The sequence below is a fragment of the Teleopsis dalmanni genome, chromosome 1 (genome assembly GCF_002237135.1).
Source record: "Teleopsis dalmanni isolate 2A chromosome 1, ASM223713v2, whole genome shotgun sequence".
Taxonomy (NCBI): domain Eukaryota; kingdom Metazoa; phylum Arthropoda; class Insecta; order Diptera; family Diopsidae; genus Teleopsis; species Teleopsis dalmanni.
Genome location: NC_051846.1, coordinates 13,924,341 through 13,940,436, shown reverse-complemented (window position 1 = coordinate 13,940,436; position 16,096 = coordinate 13,924,341). Strand labels below are relative to the sequence as shown.

The following is a 16,096-nucleotide window of genomic DNA, read 5'->3' as shown; positions in this document are numbered from 1 at the left end:
ATTCACACCATTGAAAATGTTTAATATGTCTTACAGTTATTTTTTAATACAAATAGTTTTTATTGCAATATAAACTTTTTATATTTATCTTAAGAATTAAAAAAATGTTAAATGATATGTAATATCACATTCAAATTTCATATATCAAATAATATTAAAAATTTTAAGATAATGCACACAATAAACAAAAAATACAAATTCGTAATTACAACAACAAATTCAGATATAAGATATGGAAACTGATTTTATGAGCTTATATTTTTCGCTTTCAGACGATAAAATCTCTATTTATATATAACTCTACTTAGAAATCTCTACTTATATATTGTTATATAACCTACCATGTCATGAAAAAAGTCATCAAGACCAAACAGATAGTCATGGAAAAACCTGAAGTCCCTCTATATTATCCAATAAGCTGTATATGGCGATAATAAATGCCGTTGTCTGCCAAGTAAAAGCTGTGGTGTGGAAGATTACTGCATTTTCTTTGATTTTGAACTTGTTAAACTATAGTGGGAGAACTTATTTTCTGACAATAATGTACATATATCCTAACAATTGTTTGCAATGACAAAGACAACAACTTCCAGAAAATGTAATGGGTATTATTAGAGCCAATCGACCGTTTATAGAACAAAAATCTATGAAATTTTTACGATAATTTTTAGGACTTAACCTATAAGCCCCTGATAAAGTAAATTTCTTATAATCATTAACACATCTTTGAACTGCAGTTTTTTTTTTAGAAGAATACACTTTCCAAAATGATAAGAATATTCTAAGGTGGCCGGCCTTTGTAGAGAACAAAAGCTTAAAAAAAATACAAGCATGGCTGCAGTGGCGTCGCTAGGCGTCAGCGATGTCGGCGACCGCCGACGGCCTCGCGCCCATAGGGGCCTCGCAGGAAGTTACCGACTGTAGATTTTAAGTACTTAATTAATATTTTGAACAATTTTGTTTGATAATGGCATTAACCATATTCGAAGTGTTGCCGAATGTTTATATAGTAACCAGATTCATGTTCACAGTTCCAGTCAGTATAGCTTTGACGGAAAGAAACTTCTCAAAGTTAAAATTGATTAAGACGTACTACAAAAGTATGATGATCCAAGAGAGACTATCTCTATTGGAAATTCTATAAATGGGAGCAAAAATAACAGCTGGCGCAAATTATGATATAATTTTAAAAAGAATTGAGTTAGGCTAAATGTAGGAAAAATCATTTACTTTAATTTGTGTTTATTTTAAATTGATTAACAATAAAACTTTCAATCATGATTTGTCGTATTAGTGAATGTAACTTATTTACTTTTACAACTGGGTTATAGAGGGGGCCTCGCAATTCTGATGTCGCCGTCGTGCAGAGTTGGTCTAGCTCCACCACTGCATGGCTGATAGCCTGTTTTTTGTTTCTTTGTAAGGATGAAACACATACTGCTACATAACCAATATATTATACTTATTAAGAGGTTAGAGGTTGAAGTAAACTTATAGAATAACCCGAAGATTGGCCAGTCTATTTTGACTAATCCCTGTTTTGAGAGTATAATGATATGATTAAATTAATATTAGACCCATCGTTATATACATATACAAATAAAGAAACTCAAAACTCTAATGACTTCCACTTATTTATACAAAAAATTCTCAAAAATTAGTTATAATACATTATTTGTTTAAGTAGAGCGGTATGTATTTGATTTGTAGCTATCAATGAAAGCGCAACTAATAATCAAGCATAGATGAAATCTTATTCAACTTTTAATAAGAGCGAAAGAAAGTTTATAAAAATAATACACATTAAATACAATATATACAATTATTACTTTAATAAATATGTTTTTACCATATAACTCAACTCGACATTAACTACAAATTCCAAGCAACTGATAGCATAAATTGCAGTTGCTTGTGATACAGATGTAGATAAAATATACAAACCAATTATAATTTCAATGAATACATACATATGTTATAATGAAAACTTCTTATAAAGTTAGTAATATGCATATTAAATAACTATTAAATCTGAATACATATATAATTAAACATATTTACAAAATTTACATATTTAAGTAAACTTAAAACGAATCACATTTGCTTTCGAACATTTAATATCAATTCGGAACATTGGAAGAAACAGAAGCTACACACTGAAAGAGCGATGTAGTTGCCCCAGCCGCTCATGTAAGCACCACGCATCAAAAAATCACCCACTTCCTTGCCGCTAATAAAGTAAACATTGGAAAATGCGGCGGGTATGAAAAGTTGTGTAGCCAGAAAAGCGTTCAAATACTGCGTTCCTTTGATACCAAAAACACTGTGCACCTAAAATATTAAAACATTAAAATAATTTTCGATTGTATCTGATTAACGTTTACTTACTCTGCTTATATATGCGGGCGATGCCACCAGCGCTTTGAAAAACTTCTCGGCTACCAGACAGCAGAAGTTCATGACACTCCAAATAAGTACGTATGTGTAGCAACCGTGCCAGGCATAGACGAAGGCGAATGTAGCGGCAGTGGCGAACAGTTTACGGCCAAGTGAAGAATTTTTGGCACAGAGTTGGCAGTATATATGTTTGAACAGAAACTCATATAGTCCCTCATCGAAATATTTCCACATATCCGAATAAAAGTGTATGCGCCCAATGCAGCGGGGTCGACTTGGTGGATTTAGCTCGTCGAAGTGAGCAAAAGCAATGCCCAAACCATAAGTTATAATATAATACAGAAAGAAAAATTGGCCCATATAATAGCCAACTGCATGTTGTCCAAATACTGGATGAACCAGTTTAACAGCTGTCACATCTCGTGCCATGTAGTGTACATAGAAGAAGTGCAGCGATAATTGCAAGACAAGCCACCAAAATAATACACGAACCAATTCCCATAATAATTGCATGATTTTGACAAATTGCACTTCAATTGAACGACGCGTTTGTATGGGTGTCATGTAACGATGAAATTCCAAGAATGGACCATACACAAGTGTTGGATAGTAAAGCACATAACCAAGAAAATTAACTAGCGTATAAGTATTGTTGTGTTTCTCTAATGAACCAGTCTTCCTATCAATGCTACAGCTGAGCGTAAAGCTGCAGCAACGCAGCAAACACCACGAGAGCATAACAATTAAGGTAAAGTATTCATTGTAACCCAGTTCAGCATAAATATAAGTACTATTCTTTATGAGATTAATCGAAACCATCCATAAAATTGATAAGAACCAAGTCAAAAGCTTAGAATTATAAGTAGCCATTGTATAGTAAGATATCAGCAGTAGAGTGATGATGCACAATGAGAGCAGCTGCATTTTCACCACTAACGCCACAATGCTCACAAGAGCATGAAATATGCTTCCATATTGTGGCCACCTGTTGCATGCAAATATACTAACAAATATATGCAACACATACCAGTGCCAATTACCAATGATATATGCTGTGAAGTTTTCCAGTTCATCGTTACTGTCATCGCGTGGTCGCTCTAGCAGCTTCCAGCCCTCTGCAAATTGAAATATGGCAGTCCGTATTATGTCATTCCGCACTTGATACAATTTCCACAGGCCGTAAATGAGGTAGGCAATGTAAACACTGAAGTACACCGTAATTTCAAGTTTGCGTAGCCGCAACATTCCAATATTTTAAGTACAAAAAAACAAATTAGGTTAGGGATTGTGTGGGTCCATTCCCGTTTTGATTGTTTTCTACATATTTTGCGGTGTCACGACGGAATTTTGGTCCTTTTTTGTTTTGATAAACAAACATTACCGCACGGCTTTTCTTACGTTTATTACGTTTACAGGGTTGCCAACAAAACTTGAAGAAATCAAACAATTTGGTGTAATAGGCCGTGTGCGAGTTCGAGTAAATTGACGGTTTTGAATTGAGGGAAAAAATGAATTATGTCGGTATGACAGCGAATGTTAGTATTTACTAGAATTTCGAGTAGGGTAAATTAAAAAAAACTTAGATAAATTAGGTGTTACCATTGTGAAAATTTTATAATGTGTATAATAAATAAGTTTAAAAACTTTTAACCAAAAATAAAAAATATGTAAATAATAATAAATAAATAAATATTTACATAAGTGCAGTGCAAAAAATTCCTAGGAAATTTCAATTTACTCCAACTCGCACACGGCCTATATAAACACTATATTACAGTAATATGAATGATTTATTCATTACTGTGTTATTAGACGTTTATTATGTTGAATAGGAACACCGTTCTACTTAAGAATACGTAATAGTATGTTTTTACAACCTTAATTAAAGCCTTTTAGGATTTGGTAATTATGAATAACAACCACATCTACTAGTTGACAACAATCAAGTAAGTTCTACCTCAATAATAGCAACCACATTTTTAAGTATTAGTAACCTAGGACCTAGTCTGTACTTCTGGAAGTATTTTGCCAGTGTATTGGGTTGTTTAACAGCTTGTCAAGCATCTTTTATAAAATCAATCAAAATTTAATATATATTTGCTTTGTGTGTATGTACTTCAAACATCTCACTTACAAATAATATGCGACGAGTGAACATTAACGGAATGTACCGACATCCAGGTCCATTTTTTTCATTAATGATTTGATGATACATAAAAGAATATTATAAAAGTCAAGAACATAATAAAAATCAAAAAAGAAAACTATAAAAACTATTTTAAATTACTTTTGTAGTAGATAGCGAACAATACAAGCTTCAAACATAAAGCTTGAGCAAACTAAATGTTAATATTCTGTAAATATTTGCATTTAACGTATTATTAAAATATATGTATGTAAGAAAAGCTATGTAAATAATCTATGTAATTTATAGATTCTTTATTCGATTTATTTTAATCAAATTAAGATTTGGTTGTTTCCATAGATATAAGTTTATTTTATGTATGTGAAAAAGCTTTTGTATCAGAAAGTACTGTTATAGGCTTTTATTTGTTTACATTTCAATTGTTAGCAGATATTTATCTTTTTTATTGTTAGCCGAAATTAATTAATTGATCATGAACAACGCAAAATATGGAAATATTTTGTATATATATAAAACAAACATAAAAATTTCTTACCTCTTGTTTGTTTGACTTAGGGCACAAATACGCCGGCTCTCGCGCCGGAGTTTGAACGGTCATAATGTTTTTTCACTCATTCTCAAATTTAAAACTTGCATTGAAAACAATAACAATTGTACTCATGCCGTGCCCGAGACACTGCATAACAAGGTCCTACCATGGCCCTTATTTGTTTTTTGTTTATTAACATTTTGTGTCATGTGCAAATATGTCAAATTTCCATAATTTTTTGGCTTCTTAATATTATCTTAACTAATTAAAAAAAATATGCAAGTTGCATTTAATTAAATTTCGTTAGCAAGACAATGGGAACATACTTAAAACTGTCAACAAAATTTCTGTCAGAAACAACATTTGCTTAAAACCGCACCGTTCGGAAATGCGCTGAAAAATGGTAAACTCTGGCAACACTATTTTTTTCGTATACAACCAAACTGCACGTGGGTAAGCAATTCTTCATTAGCGGCTGATGTTGAATTGTTTTCATTCGATAAAAATTAGAAAAGAGTGTTAAGAATCAAAATATAATAATTATGGATGTAGTTAAAGAGGTTTTGGAAAAGCAAAAACGTGATTTGGAGAAGTATAAACCGATAACAGTAGAAAAGCATTTAGAGTGTCGGCTTGATGTGGGAATGATGTTGTGCGTTGATCCAAATGACTTAGAAAATAAAGAGTTAAAGTAAATGTTTACAATGTAAAATATATAGTAAAGAAATAATATAAAGTATGATATTCTTGCAGAAACAATAAAGAAAATTATTTAACAGCCTTAACAAGAGACAACACACAGTTGATTATAAACGCAATTTGGGAACTGCAAACTGAGCGGGTGGATGAGTGCATTGTAGCTAAGTTACCTGCACCGACAACAGTTTTACCGCGTTTAAGAAAGGTTCCGGGACCTAAGCCACTAACAAAATGGGAAAAATTCGCTAAAGAAAAGGGCATTAAGAAGAAGACTAAAGATAAGAAAACTTACGATCAAGTTTTGGATGTAAGTCTAATCAAATATAATTTTTATTATTATAATTAATTAATATTGAAATATATTTAGAAATGGGTACCAGCATATGGTTACAAACGTGCTGAAGCAGAAAAAGAACGCGATTGGGTGTTGGAGGTACCTAAAAATGTGGATCCTAATGAAGACATGTTCCAAAAGAAAATTGATTTGCGTAGCGAAAAAGTGGCGAAGAATGAAATACAGCGAATGAGAAATATTGTTAGAGCTAGAAAAGTGAATGTACCACGCACTGGTTACTTAGGTGCGGAAGCAGCATCTTCAAGTCAACTATTGACTGCAGTTACAGTAGCAAAATCGTCAACAGCGTCGATTGGCAAATTTCAACAAAACTTACCTAAGGAAAAAGAAGCACGTGGTAAAGGTGTTAAAGAGTTGATACCCGGAGGTAAACGCAAAGCTTCTCATTTGGGTGATCAACCCGAAAAAGAAGCTAATTTGGATTTAATTAAAAGTGTGCTTAATAAAAAACCCAAATTCGATGTGGAAAAGGCTATTTCATTGCAAAAACAAGATGCAAGAATGGAGTAAGTATTTATGTCTTATTTATGATATATTTATTTGCGATTTTACACAAAAATAATAAATTCTATAAGATGTCGCAGTTCGCTCTTATACTTTCTAGAGCTTTTGTTGAAGTGTTCCAACATTAGGTGTCCAACAACAATTTGCTTTAGCCCGTGAACACAATCGACATTATATTTTGACACCATATATTTTGTTATTATGATTTTAACAGAAATTAATACAATTCTGTTTAAGCAATACAATTCTGTTAAAGATCACAACATACATTTGAAAAAATTGTTTATATTGTTGCTAATTTTTACTGCTTAAGCAGATCATGTTTTGTAAAAATTTATGAATGGAAGAAAATATATGCTTATTTATTTGAAGATGACAAAGTAAAAAAAAATTATTGTTACATATGTACATACTGCTTTACCACTTTTTATTGCTTTGTCACTTTTTATAAAAATTCATGAATCAAAGAAAAGAAACTATATGTTTTTAGTGGGAAGAATGACCACATCTTCCATACATCACTTCACATATATTGAAAAACTATATAATTTGTCTCAGTTATCCTAGAATACTCTATTCAAAATTCATTTTGTTCATTTGGATTGTTGTTCTTGTTGTAATCCACGGAAAATATTAAGCAGATACCATGGAAGAAATTACAAATTCGTATATATAGATATAGGTAGATTAGATAAGGGTAGTATAAGAGGATCGAGAATGGATTGGCGGTGAATGGGATTTTGATTGAAGCCAATCTGAAACCTAAGTTGGACCTAAGTTGGTATGTGTATTAGGAAAAGAAAAGATATAGGTGACATCAGGAGGTAAAGCTGCAGTTAGCGTGCATAGGTATTAGGAGTCGATGCATTTATTTTCTTACATAAATCTACATCTCTTTGAACAGAAGAATATGTGGAATTTAATTTAAAAACATATTGTTATATCAATTGGAGCTTCAACATTTCCAATGACACAGCACACATGAACACTGGTTACAAGCACAACACCTCCATATAGTATAATTCAATTTTTATTGATTTGAACTAAAAACTTTAATAAAATTTACAACATAAATTAGGTCAAATTAATATACAAAAAAAAAAAAACAATAACAGAATAAACAATTAAGTTCTTACAACAATGAAATCAAAAATATTCATTGCTATTGTAAATAAATCATTTAAAATTATATTAATTATTCCATTAGTTGCGCTAGTGCATATATACGAAAGAGGCATTTTAATTGAATTTATTATATAATTTATTCTATTACGAAATAATAATAAACAAATTTAATTTTGCTTTTTCAGGAGAGAAGCTAATGAAGCTAATAACACTGGTAAAAAAGCGAAGAAGGGTAAAGGAAGCCGCAAAGCTGCCAAGAAACCTAAAAGTAATCGTGGTCAAAGAGCGCCCGGAAAGAAAACACATATTGGTAGAAAAAGAAGGTGATTTATTTAATATCAGCCTATGGTGTGTAATATATATTTACAGTTATAAGTTATAATTTGAAATAAATATTTAATGAATTTTTTAAACAAACAAAAATACAGAAAAAAAAAGAAAAAATATTATATAGTGTTGACAATTTTATTGGAATTGTAAAGTACGTAAATTGACTGGTTCCTTGTGTAGGATGAGATAGTCGTAGACAAACTTACGAAATATTTTATTAAAATTACGTATAGAAGGCCAATCCAAATTCTGTGCTGTATCTGCTGGCGTATGCCATTGATTTGGAAAAGGTGTGGTGATCAAATGCAATATTGGTACATCTTTAAAGAATAAAAAAATTTGAGTTGATTAATAAAGATTACTTACGAAGGAATTGTTTCTAAAGTCTTGAAAATCACAGATAAATACTCGTTTTAAATAATATTTACTTTCTTGTAAGAATGGACGATGATCATCATCAATGAATCCCTGTGAATGTTTCTTTATAAACATAAAATTATGTCCTTCTAAATTCTGAGTTGAGCTTAATTTTCTTTCAATATTATAAAGGCTGTTATGTAGACCATTGGTATTTGGATAAAAACTATAGAATTTGGGATTTGCAGCGCCGATCAAATCTAAAAGTACAAGGACTTCCTAAAAAAAGAATCATATATAAATTAAATTGAAATCGCAAATATATGAAGTTCAAACATAGAAACATAGAACATAGAAAATTATTATTTTACTACTACAATCTATATTTATACTACGATGGTGAAGTACAACTTACTATTTTATCAATATTGCGTGACCAGTCAATTAAACTTCTTGGAGTTGCTAACTGTTTAGCCAAATGACGTGAACCGTATATCGAATCGGTATTACTCCATTCTTTAAAGGCTTCTTCACCATCGAAAAATATAAGCTAAAATGTAAAATCAAATAATTGATTAATTATAGATTTATTTAAAACATCCACTAATACAGTATCTTACCATTAATCCTATATCATTACGTTGCTTAAACTGTCTTTGCAAGTACGGAGCCAAGGTCTTAGCGGTATTAAGTAAAATTGCACAGGGCACACCAGAATCTGTTGCTCCCACAAACTCTGGATTATCAGCGAAGTATTTACTATCGTAGTGACACGATAAGGCCAAAAAGTTGTCCGCATTGGGATTTATAGAACCAATAATATTTGTAAATGTGACCTTGCCAAATATTGGTACTTTTTCTGAAAATTGATCTGTTTCCGTATTGAAGCCGAGAGAGTTAAGCTCTCTGAAATGATTTATAGGCGTAATGCCATTAATGCAGCTTTTATCATTATTTACAATTGTTTATTACGTTTTGTTTTCTAATTTATTTATGTAATGTTTATATAATATATTATTTGTTTTATTGAATATTTTTTTTATTTTTTTTCACTGCGCTTACCTTATTATAAATTCTCGTACTTGTTTATGACCTGCGCTACCAACGACTCGTGGCTTAAGTATTTCCGTTAAGGTTGCGTTCATGTGGGCATTGTCATCTGGCCACAGCATCTGTGCAAATCATTAACTTAATTACTTTCGCTCGATATAAATAAATTTATTTTACCTCGGCTCCAAAACAAAATCCCAATAAATAATTGAAAGCTAAAAGTGCCCCAAAAACATTCGTTTTCCACATTTTATGCAAGATTTTTTATTGTTTTATTAAAAAAAAAAATGCTAATTATAATAATTTTCAAACAATAAATTAAATTTTGTAAGTATTATTTTTTTTTCTTGATTCTTTTATGTTAAAATCGCACCGCTTCGACAACCAATCGACCACTCAACGGTATTGGCTTGCGCGCTTGCGACCAGAGACTAAACTACCAAGACCAGCCTGGCGTCGAACAAAGAGTCGTAAAGCTTCAATAGGAAGCATTTAGTATGCATAGCAGCTGCGTGTATATATATTTACTCACAGACTAACATATATCAGTTTACATATGTGCTTTATGCAAATCATCTAAATAACTAAATTGCTCAACAGGTGAGCTTTTACTGTTTCACTGCTTTAAAAACTACAATTTAATTGCACAGCTTTTGTGTAGAGTTCTGTCAGTGAAAAGGGCAAATCTCCAAACTTTGTTTGGAGGCTTCGTCGTTTATATTAAGCTCAAGCTTAATATAAATTTAAATAATTGAAGTTGGTTAAAAGTTTCAAAGGAAAGTATGACATTTCACGTATAAAAATAATTATTTAATATAATTTAATTAAAAATAATAAAATTTTGTTGTTGCTATTCAATACTGTTCGAAGACAGACCTCCATAAAAATAATAGTTTTTATAAAGGAAATACATAGTTATTTATGTTATAACTGATTTTATTAATCAAATTTTTTATTTAATAATAAAATATTCCACAAGACATATTGGCAAGTGACTGGTTTCAATAACCCCAAAAACTGTCAGTATGATGACATATGAGAAATGATTAAATATTTCAAGAGTCACTAAAATGGAAGAAAATGCTTAGTTTGGTTCAGTATCCGCTAGCGGAAAACGTGGTAGAGGATTTCTGCATTGTTGATAGAAGGAGCAGTTGACCAACGATATAAAGGTACTCGGTACTACAAACTGACGACAGCAAGCCGCTGATCGGGTTGGCTCGAAGAGGCTATTGGACGCGGCCAAAGACAATTGAGTTCTGTAATGGCCAAGTAAGTTAGTAAGAGTCACTAAATATATTTTTTTTAAAAATGGATATAGCGAGGCACAGACTCCATAGGTTTTTAATGTAATCACCTGCTAGATTATATATGTATCAGTGTAATGCGACGACAAGCGCTCCTATTAGAATTGCATGGAAATTTGTCAGTACCAATTGCAACTATAAGTTTGGATATAGTTTCCACCCTGGAAGGGAACGAGGTTTATCAAACACCTATGCTATTCTTTAGAGCAGGGCTATCTAAACTACATGTTTAATCTACTACAATTATGCAAATTTTAATTTTCCGGTAAAACCATATTATTTTATTTTTATGATATATCAAATAAATGAATTTAAATTGATATATTAATAAAACTAAATTTAACATTATAACCGTATCTATAATGTTATAATGTATTTATAAAAACTAAGAACGTATGTATTTGTTTCTGCTGTCATCCAATCTGTACAGTAATTTGTATTTGTCCGCGATTGCATCTGGTCTGTACAGCTCTGCTTTAGAATATAGCACCCGGTTAGAAAACACATCTTCACATTGAATGAAAGTAATAAATACAGTCAAAGTTTTCCGTATAACTTTGGATTTAATCCACAGCCCCAATTTCAATTAGTACAACCAAAGCTGAAGGTTCCGACCCCCTTAGTACCAGATACACACTTTCGGTCGAGTGTCGCAAATGAAACGCACTCACTACCATTTACACTTAAAAAATGATCGAGTGGTGTCTACTAAGTTTTAATCACGTTTCACGGCAGACATGCCTTACATCGGGAAAATTTTAACCTCTTTCTCGCGGAGGTCCCAGATCGTAGTGAGATTATCAATACATTCTTTACTCGGGAGTGCTATATCTTACGAGCCTAATATAATAAAAAACATCTATTTATAGTATATTATTATAGTATTAATATAAATAGTATTTATTGCGTTATCTGGGTTTTAACATAAAAAATATAATATGAGGGGATTTACTATAAAAAAAGTATTTTTATTTATATTTTTATCTGCCTTTTGCTTTATTATTTTTTTTAATTCGATGCGTCTTCACTGTTGTTGCTTTTGTTATTGTTTTATTATTGTTGTAATGTATGAGTGACGTTATTACATAGTTTTACTGGCAGTGTGTTAAAATATTATAATGTTTAGTTTGTAAGAATTTATTATTTTTTAATTTAAGCTATTAGTATTAAAAAAACTAGTAACGAAGAAGTACATTTTATAGTGCCTAATTTACTGTTTTATTACCAATAATTTTAAATAATTGTTTAATTTCATTTATTTTATGATGTTGAAGTTATTCTGAATTTCTGATTTAATTACTTTATTAAATGATGTTCATGGGTTTCCTATGCTAAGATTTCTTTTAATTGAAAATATCTTTTGTATATAATCACTTGTGATTTATTAAACTTTGAAAGATATTTTGTATTGCCACAAACCTTGAACGTTTAGATATAATAAGAATAAATTATTTTTTCAACAGTTGTTAATCACATAAGAAAACCATAACTATAGGATCAGTATCTCTCTGACTCTGGTGAATAAGCAGTTTCAGATAAGGATGACGTTTATCTTATCACTCACGAACTTTTTGATCAGAAAGTAAGTCAGTAATTAGCTAAACACTTCAGTTCTGCCCTGTTGAAGAAGGGCGCCGTCTAATAATATAATGGACCAACTAATTAATAACCTAGTTTGGTAGCTCTATGAAATATCGCATTAATAACAATGCGTTTCGATCCGTTGGATCTTACAAACTAATCCAGTAGAATGATTTTTTTTAAGTTCGAAGAGAGTATCCATATATTTCAGGAGTGACCCGTGAAACAACGCCTCACCTGTATTTAAAAGTGCTTGCTACATAAACTCCTTATATAATATTATGATTTTGCCATAATTATAAATTTTATTACAAATAAATTTTGGTTATAAATGGAAATGCATTATAAATTATGCATTATCGATTTGTCATGTGTCAAAACAAAATATTTGACGTAATTTAACAATGTTAACTATTTTTGAGCGATGTAGGATAAGCCTACATGTACGGTATAAGTTCTCAACAATTTCTTCAAGTCGTTATGGCTAATACACATAAATCGTTTTATATAAAGTGTACACATAGTAAGTAGTTAAGCGAGATAGAAAGATTATTATTATTGCATACAATTATAATTTGGAGTTCTCGAGAGAAAAGCATTTCGTAAGATCTTTGGTTCTCTATGAGTTGACGACTTCCGTAGCCGCATGTACGAGCTTTATCACGTTGATATAATTCCACGAATTAACATCCAACGGCTTTGCTTGATCATGTCGATAGAATGGATGACGGATACTCCAGTCGCAAAGGTGTTTAAAATGGAAGTTAAATGTAGAAGGAAGTTGAATAAACAGTGTCTCCAGTGGAGTGATCAAGTTGAGGGAGCACTTAACTTGATGGACGAGACTGGAGAAGGCGTGCAGGTAGTAATGGCACCATGGAAAGACATGCTGCGTCATGTCGAAACTCGGTAATAGATTAAAATGACCAGATAAGTAAGTAATTATCATCGGGTGCACTAGTATAAAAAGTGTTCGAGTATTTTGACGTTATTCACTCCTTGTAGTATTTACAAGAGAGACAAAGGAGTAAGCCCAGCGTAGATGTAAAAATATACCAAATATACCATTTTATTATTTTAAAAACTTCTGCTCTATCTATCAATTATAAATTCTTGTTAGGGAATACAATAGCTGAGTTGCTTTGACTTTTTGCTGAAAATGAACGAAAAATAATCTTTGACTTTAATTGATATAAGTTATTGATTTTATAACGAGGTGGAAGGTAGTCTTGCTGAAGACCTACCCACCTCTATACTAAAACACGTTTGAATAAATTGCTAATTATCAAAATAGCTATAGTAGTTAGCTACCATTAGGATACTTATCTGTTAATGTATAGTTAAAGTTCTACATAAAATTTTTATTATAGTGTTTTTTAAATAGAGCTAGTACTGATACACTATGCTATGTTCAATGAATTCTGGATTCTGTTACGAATATCACAATTATATTGAAAAACCAATCTGCAATAATATCTCTATTAAGTGCTACAAGTGAATCTCTTGTGTTTGAGATTCCAATGAATTTTCAACGAGTTGGCTAGCATTGTGGATTTCCACCTCATATGGGTTCCTAGACTAAGCGACTAGGACCCATATGACTAAGCGACTCTTTAATATTCACAACCAAGATTTCGATATCTTTCTGCTAAACTGGCAATTAAACACAATCACTTTGGGTTGTCACTGAAATCGTAGGTAGTTGAAGTTTCTTATCACATTACAAGATTCACCTGGTGTAAATTAGATAAAATTCCTACCAGTCAGGTGCTCCAACTAAAGCGGAATCAACTAAGTACCACTGTATCGGTTTTGAAAGGTCGTTATCTGTTAAGAAAGCAAGCAACAAAACTTGGTATACTCTCTAACGACTTTTCTAGGACTTATGATTCTTTGGATAGATAAGATTAAGATACGAAATAAGTGAAGATTATCGTTAAGTAAACTGTTAGAACAGCGCTAATACTATTTGTTGCTTTAATAACTGCTGTTCTCTGCAGGCTGTATAACTCTCGATTAGGTCCTATGGACTAAAGGCAATTAAAGAAAATAAGAACACGTTGGTATAAATTGGTTGACCGGTTTAATATTATAGAATAACCTAAAATGTTAGACTTTAGGTTTTACTTTGTTAGGTTTTTTCAACTGATGATCGTTTGTATTTTATAATAATATTCATGTTAAACATTTTAAAGATTTTATCTTAGATTGCTAAAAAAACATTCTCATTTTCTGGTTATTAAATAACACTAAATTCCTATTTAATATCAGTGACAAATAAAGAGTAATTAAAACAATGCGGGAAAGTTTTCTTTTTGCTGAAATGCGACGACAGCAATTCGCAGAACAAGATTGTAAGTACTTCTGAGAGGAGCGGAAGCTGATAAGTCCAGTTTTCATTTCACATACGCAAAATGCAACTTGGGCGCTAAAAACCCATTTCTACAGAAATTCCAACACTCGAACGCACTTAGTTTGTAATGAGTCAGCCTGCGACTGATTTCATAATTGGATTGGTGGGGATATACCACACATGCGTGAAGTTCTCGATTAAAAATTAAAAATATTTTAAATATTTGAGCGCTTGACAGACGTTTTGGTGTGAATTTATTGGTTATAATGAAAATTAAGTAAATAATTTTTAGCAGCTAAAGGTGCTAATCGATATTCTAAATACAACAACTGAGACTTTAGAAGTTCTTCGCATTTTTCTGTGAAGTTAATGAATGAAAACGATTATGAAAAAAACTTTATAAAACTTAATATATAAAGAAATGTTTTTCAATAAAAACAGATTATATAGGTTTATTAAAAAATATGAAACTATTTTTATGTTTAATAATCGAAAAGTGTGAAAGGGAAAGATAGGACAGTATTTATATATAAACCGGGTTCGAGTTTCAGTTCAAGAACTATAATTTCGCAATTAAATGAAATACACACATCAGTTGGGTTGAAATTGGTGTTATGTGTATTCGGGTTGGCGCATATACTGTATAGGACGTGATCATATTTTGTCTTAACTTGTCCTGTCCAAATTCTTACTGCATGTAGAAAATTTATTCTCTGGAAATAAAAGATAGAAATTTGGCTTAAAATGTTCCTATAAATTGGGATTTAATTTCAATGCCCAATCGATTTGTAGGGACTGTCATCCAATAAAATTAGAACTTCGCTAAGTTTATAAATTTATCAGGTAAGCTTGGGGAGGCGTGCCTTTGTTTGTACGCTAATTACTGCGGTCCATTTTGGGGTCCTTCTCGTCTGCGCATGAACAACGTACTCTTTCAGGCAATGTATCTCTGATTGCACTTGATAATTTAAAAAAAAACTTTTCGTCTTAGATCAAGTCATCTTGTAGGAAAAAGTACGAACATAAAACTTATTTATAATAATTTATAATGACAAAATTAAAGTATACAATACAAGATAATACTCGTATTGTGTATAGTGTGTTACTATGTGCTGTGCGCTGAAAATACAACCATATCCGTAATATCTTCACTAATAAATTATTCAATACTGTAATCTCAATCGTCATGAACAACTTGTAATAATCATTAATCAACACCATCCATCAAAATCGTTTTACGCTCGAAATAATGGTCTATTGATGTAAAAAACTTCTCTAATTGACACCTCAGAATATTTCAAGTATTAATGTAAATTCTTAATAATTTTTTTTTGCTTTTATATTTTATTATTAAAGGTGTACA

General features: G+C 31.3%; 3 protein-coding genes across 4 annotated transcripts; 1 reads left to right on the top strand and 2 right to left on the bottom strand.

Moving 5' to 3' along the window:
• Nucleotides 1-2,041: 2,041 nt before the first annotated feature.
• On the bottom strand, nt 2,042-3,778 carry LOC119672684 (protein-cysteine N-palmitoyltransferase Rasp). Its single transcript, XM_038083803.1, has 2 exons — nt 2,389-3,778; nt 2,042-2,331 (listed from the first exon to the last, which is right to left on the bottom strand). The coding sequence occupies exons 1-2, from the start codon at nt 3,640-3,642 to the stop codon at nt 2,095-2,097; spliced, it is 1,491 nt and encodes a 496-aa protein (XP_037939731.1). The 5' UTR covers nt 3,643-3,778; the 3' UTR covers nt 2,042-2,094.
• A 1,597-nt stretch (nt 3,779-5,375) lies between these two features.
• On the top strand, nt 5,376-8,179 carry LOC119668451 (ribosome biogenesis regulatory protein homolog). Its single transcript, XM_038077954.1, has 4 exons — nt 5,376-5,763; nt 5,826-6,078; nt 6,139-6,632; nt 7,941-8,179. The coding sequence occupies exons 1-4, from the start codon at nt 5,615-5,617 to the stop codon at nt 8,080-8,082; spliced, it is 1,038 nt and encodes a 345-aa protein (XP_037933882.1). The 5' UTR covers nt 5,376-5,614; the 3' UTR covers nt 8,083-8,179.
• Nucleotides 8,180-8,187: 8 nt separating this feature from the next.
• Nucleotides 8,188-12,699, bottom strand: LOC119668452 (glutaminyl-peptide cyclotransferase). 2 transcript variants are annotated; one of them, XM_038077956.1, is made up of 7 exons: nt 12,618-12,699; nt 9,670-9,707; nt 9,505-9,614; nt 9,063-9,348; nt 8,858-8,992; nt 8,514-8,721; nt 8,188-8,405 (listed from the first exon to the last, which is right to left on the bottom strand). In XM_038077956.1, exons 3-7 carry the CDS (start codon nt 9,612-9,614, stop codon nt 8,221-8,223), a joined length of 924 nt encoding a protein of 307 aa, XP_037933884.1. In that variant the 5' UTR covers nt 9,670-9,707; nt 12,618-12,699; the 3' UTR covers nt 8,188-8,220. The 2 variants fall into 2 exon arrangements, with proteins under 2 accessions (XP_037933884.1, XP_037933883.1); XM_038077955.1 differs by lacking the exon at nt 12,618-12,699 and having other exon boundaries at nt 9,670-9,975.
• Nucleotides 12,700-16,096: the final 3,397 nt, after the last annotated feature.

Coding starts and splice junctions, on each gene's coding strand:
- LOC119672684 (XM_038083803.1), bottom strand. CDS start 3,642: ATGTTGCGGCTACGCAAACTTGAAATTACGGTGTACTTCAGTGTTTAC. Junction 2,332..2,388: donor CGCCCGCATATATAAGCAGA/GTAAGTAAACGT, acceptor TTAATATTTTAG/GTGCACAGTGTTTTTGGTAT.
- LOC119668451 (XM_038077954.1), top strand. CDS start 5,615: ATGGATGTAGTTAAAGAGGTTTTGGAAAAGCAAAAACGTGATTTGGAG. Junction 5,764..5,825: donor TTAGAAAATAAAGAGTTAAA/GTAAATGTTTAC, acceptor ATATTCTTGCAG/AAACAATAAAGAAAATTATT. Junction 6,079..6,138: donor CTTACGATCAAGTTTTGGAT/GTAAGTCTAATC, acceptor AAATATATTTAG/AAATGGGTACCAGCATATGG.
- LOC119668452 (XM_038077955.1), bottom strand. CDS start 9,741: ATGTGGAAAACGAATGTTTTTGGGGCACTTTTAGCTTTCAATTATTTA. Junction 9,349..9,504: donor GTACGAGAATTTATAATAAG/GTAAGCGCAGTG, acceptor AAATCATTTCAG/AGAGCTTAACTCTCTCGGCT. Junction 8,722..8,857: donor CACGCAATATTGATAAAATA/GTAAGTTGTACT, acceptor TTCTTTTTTTAG/GAAGTCCTTGTACTTTTAGA.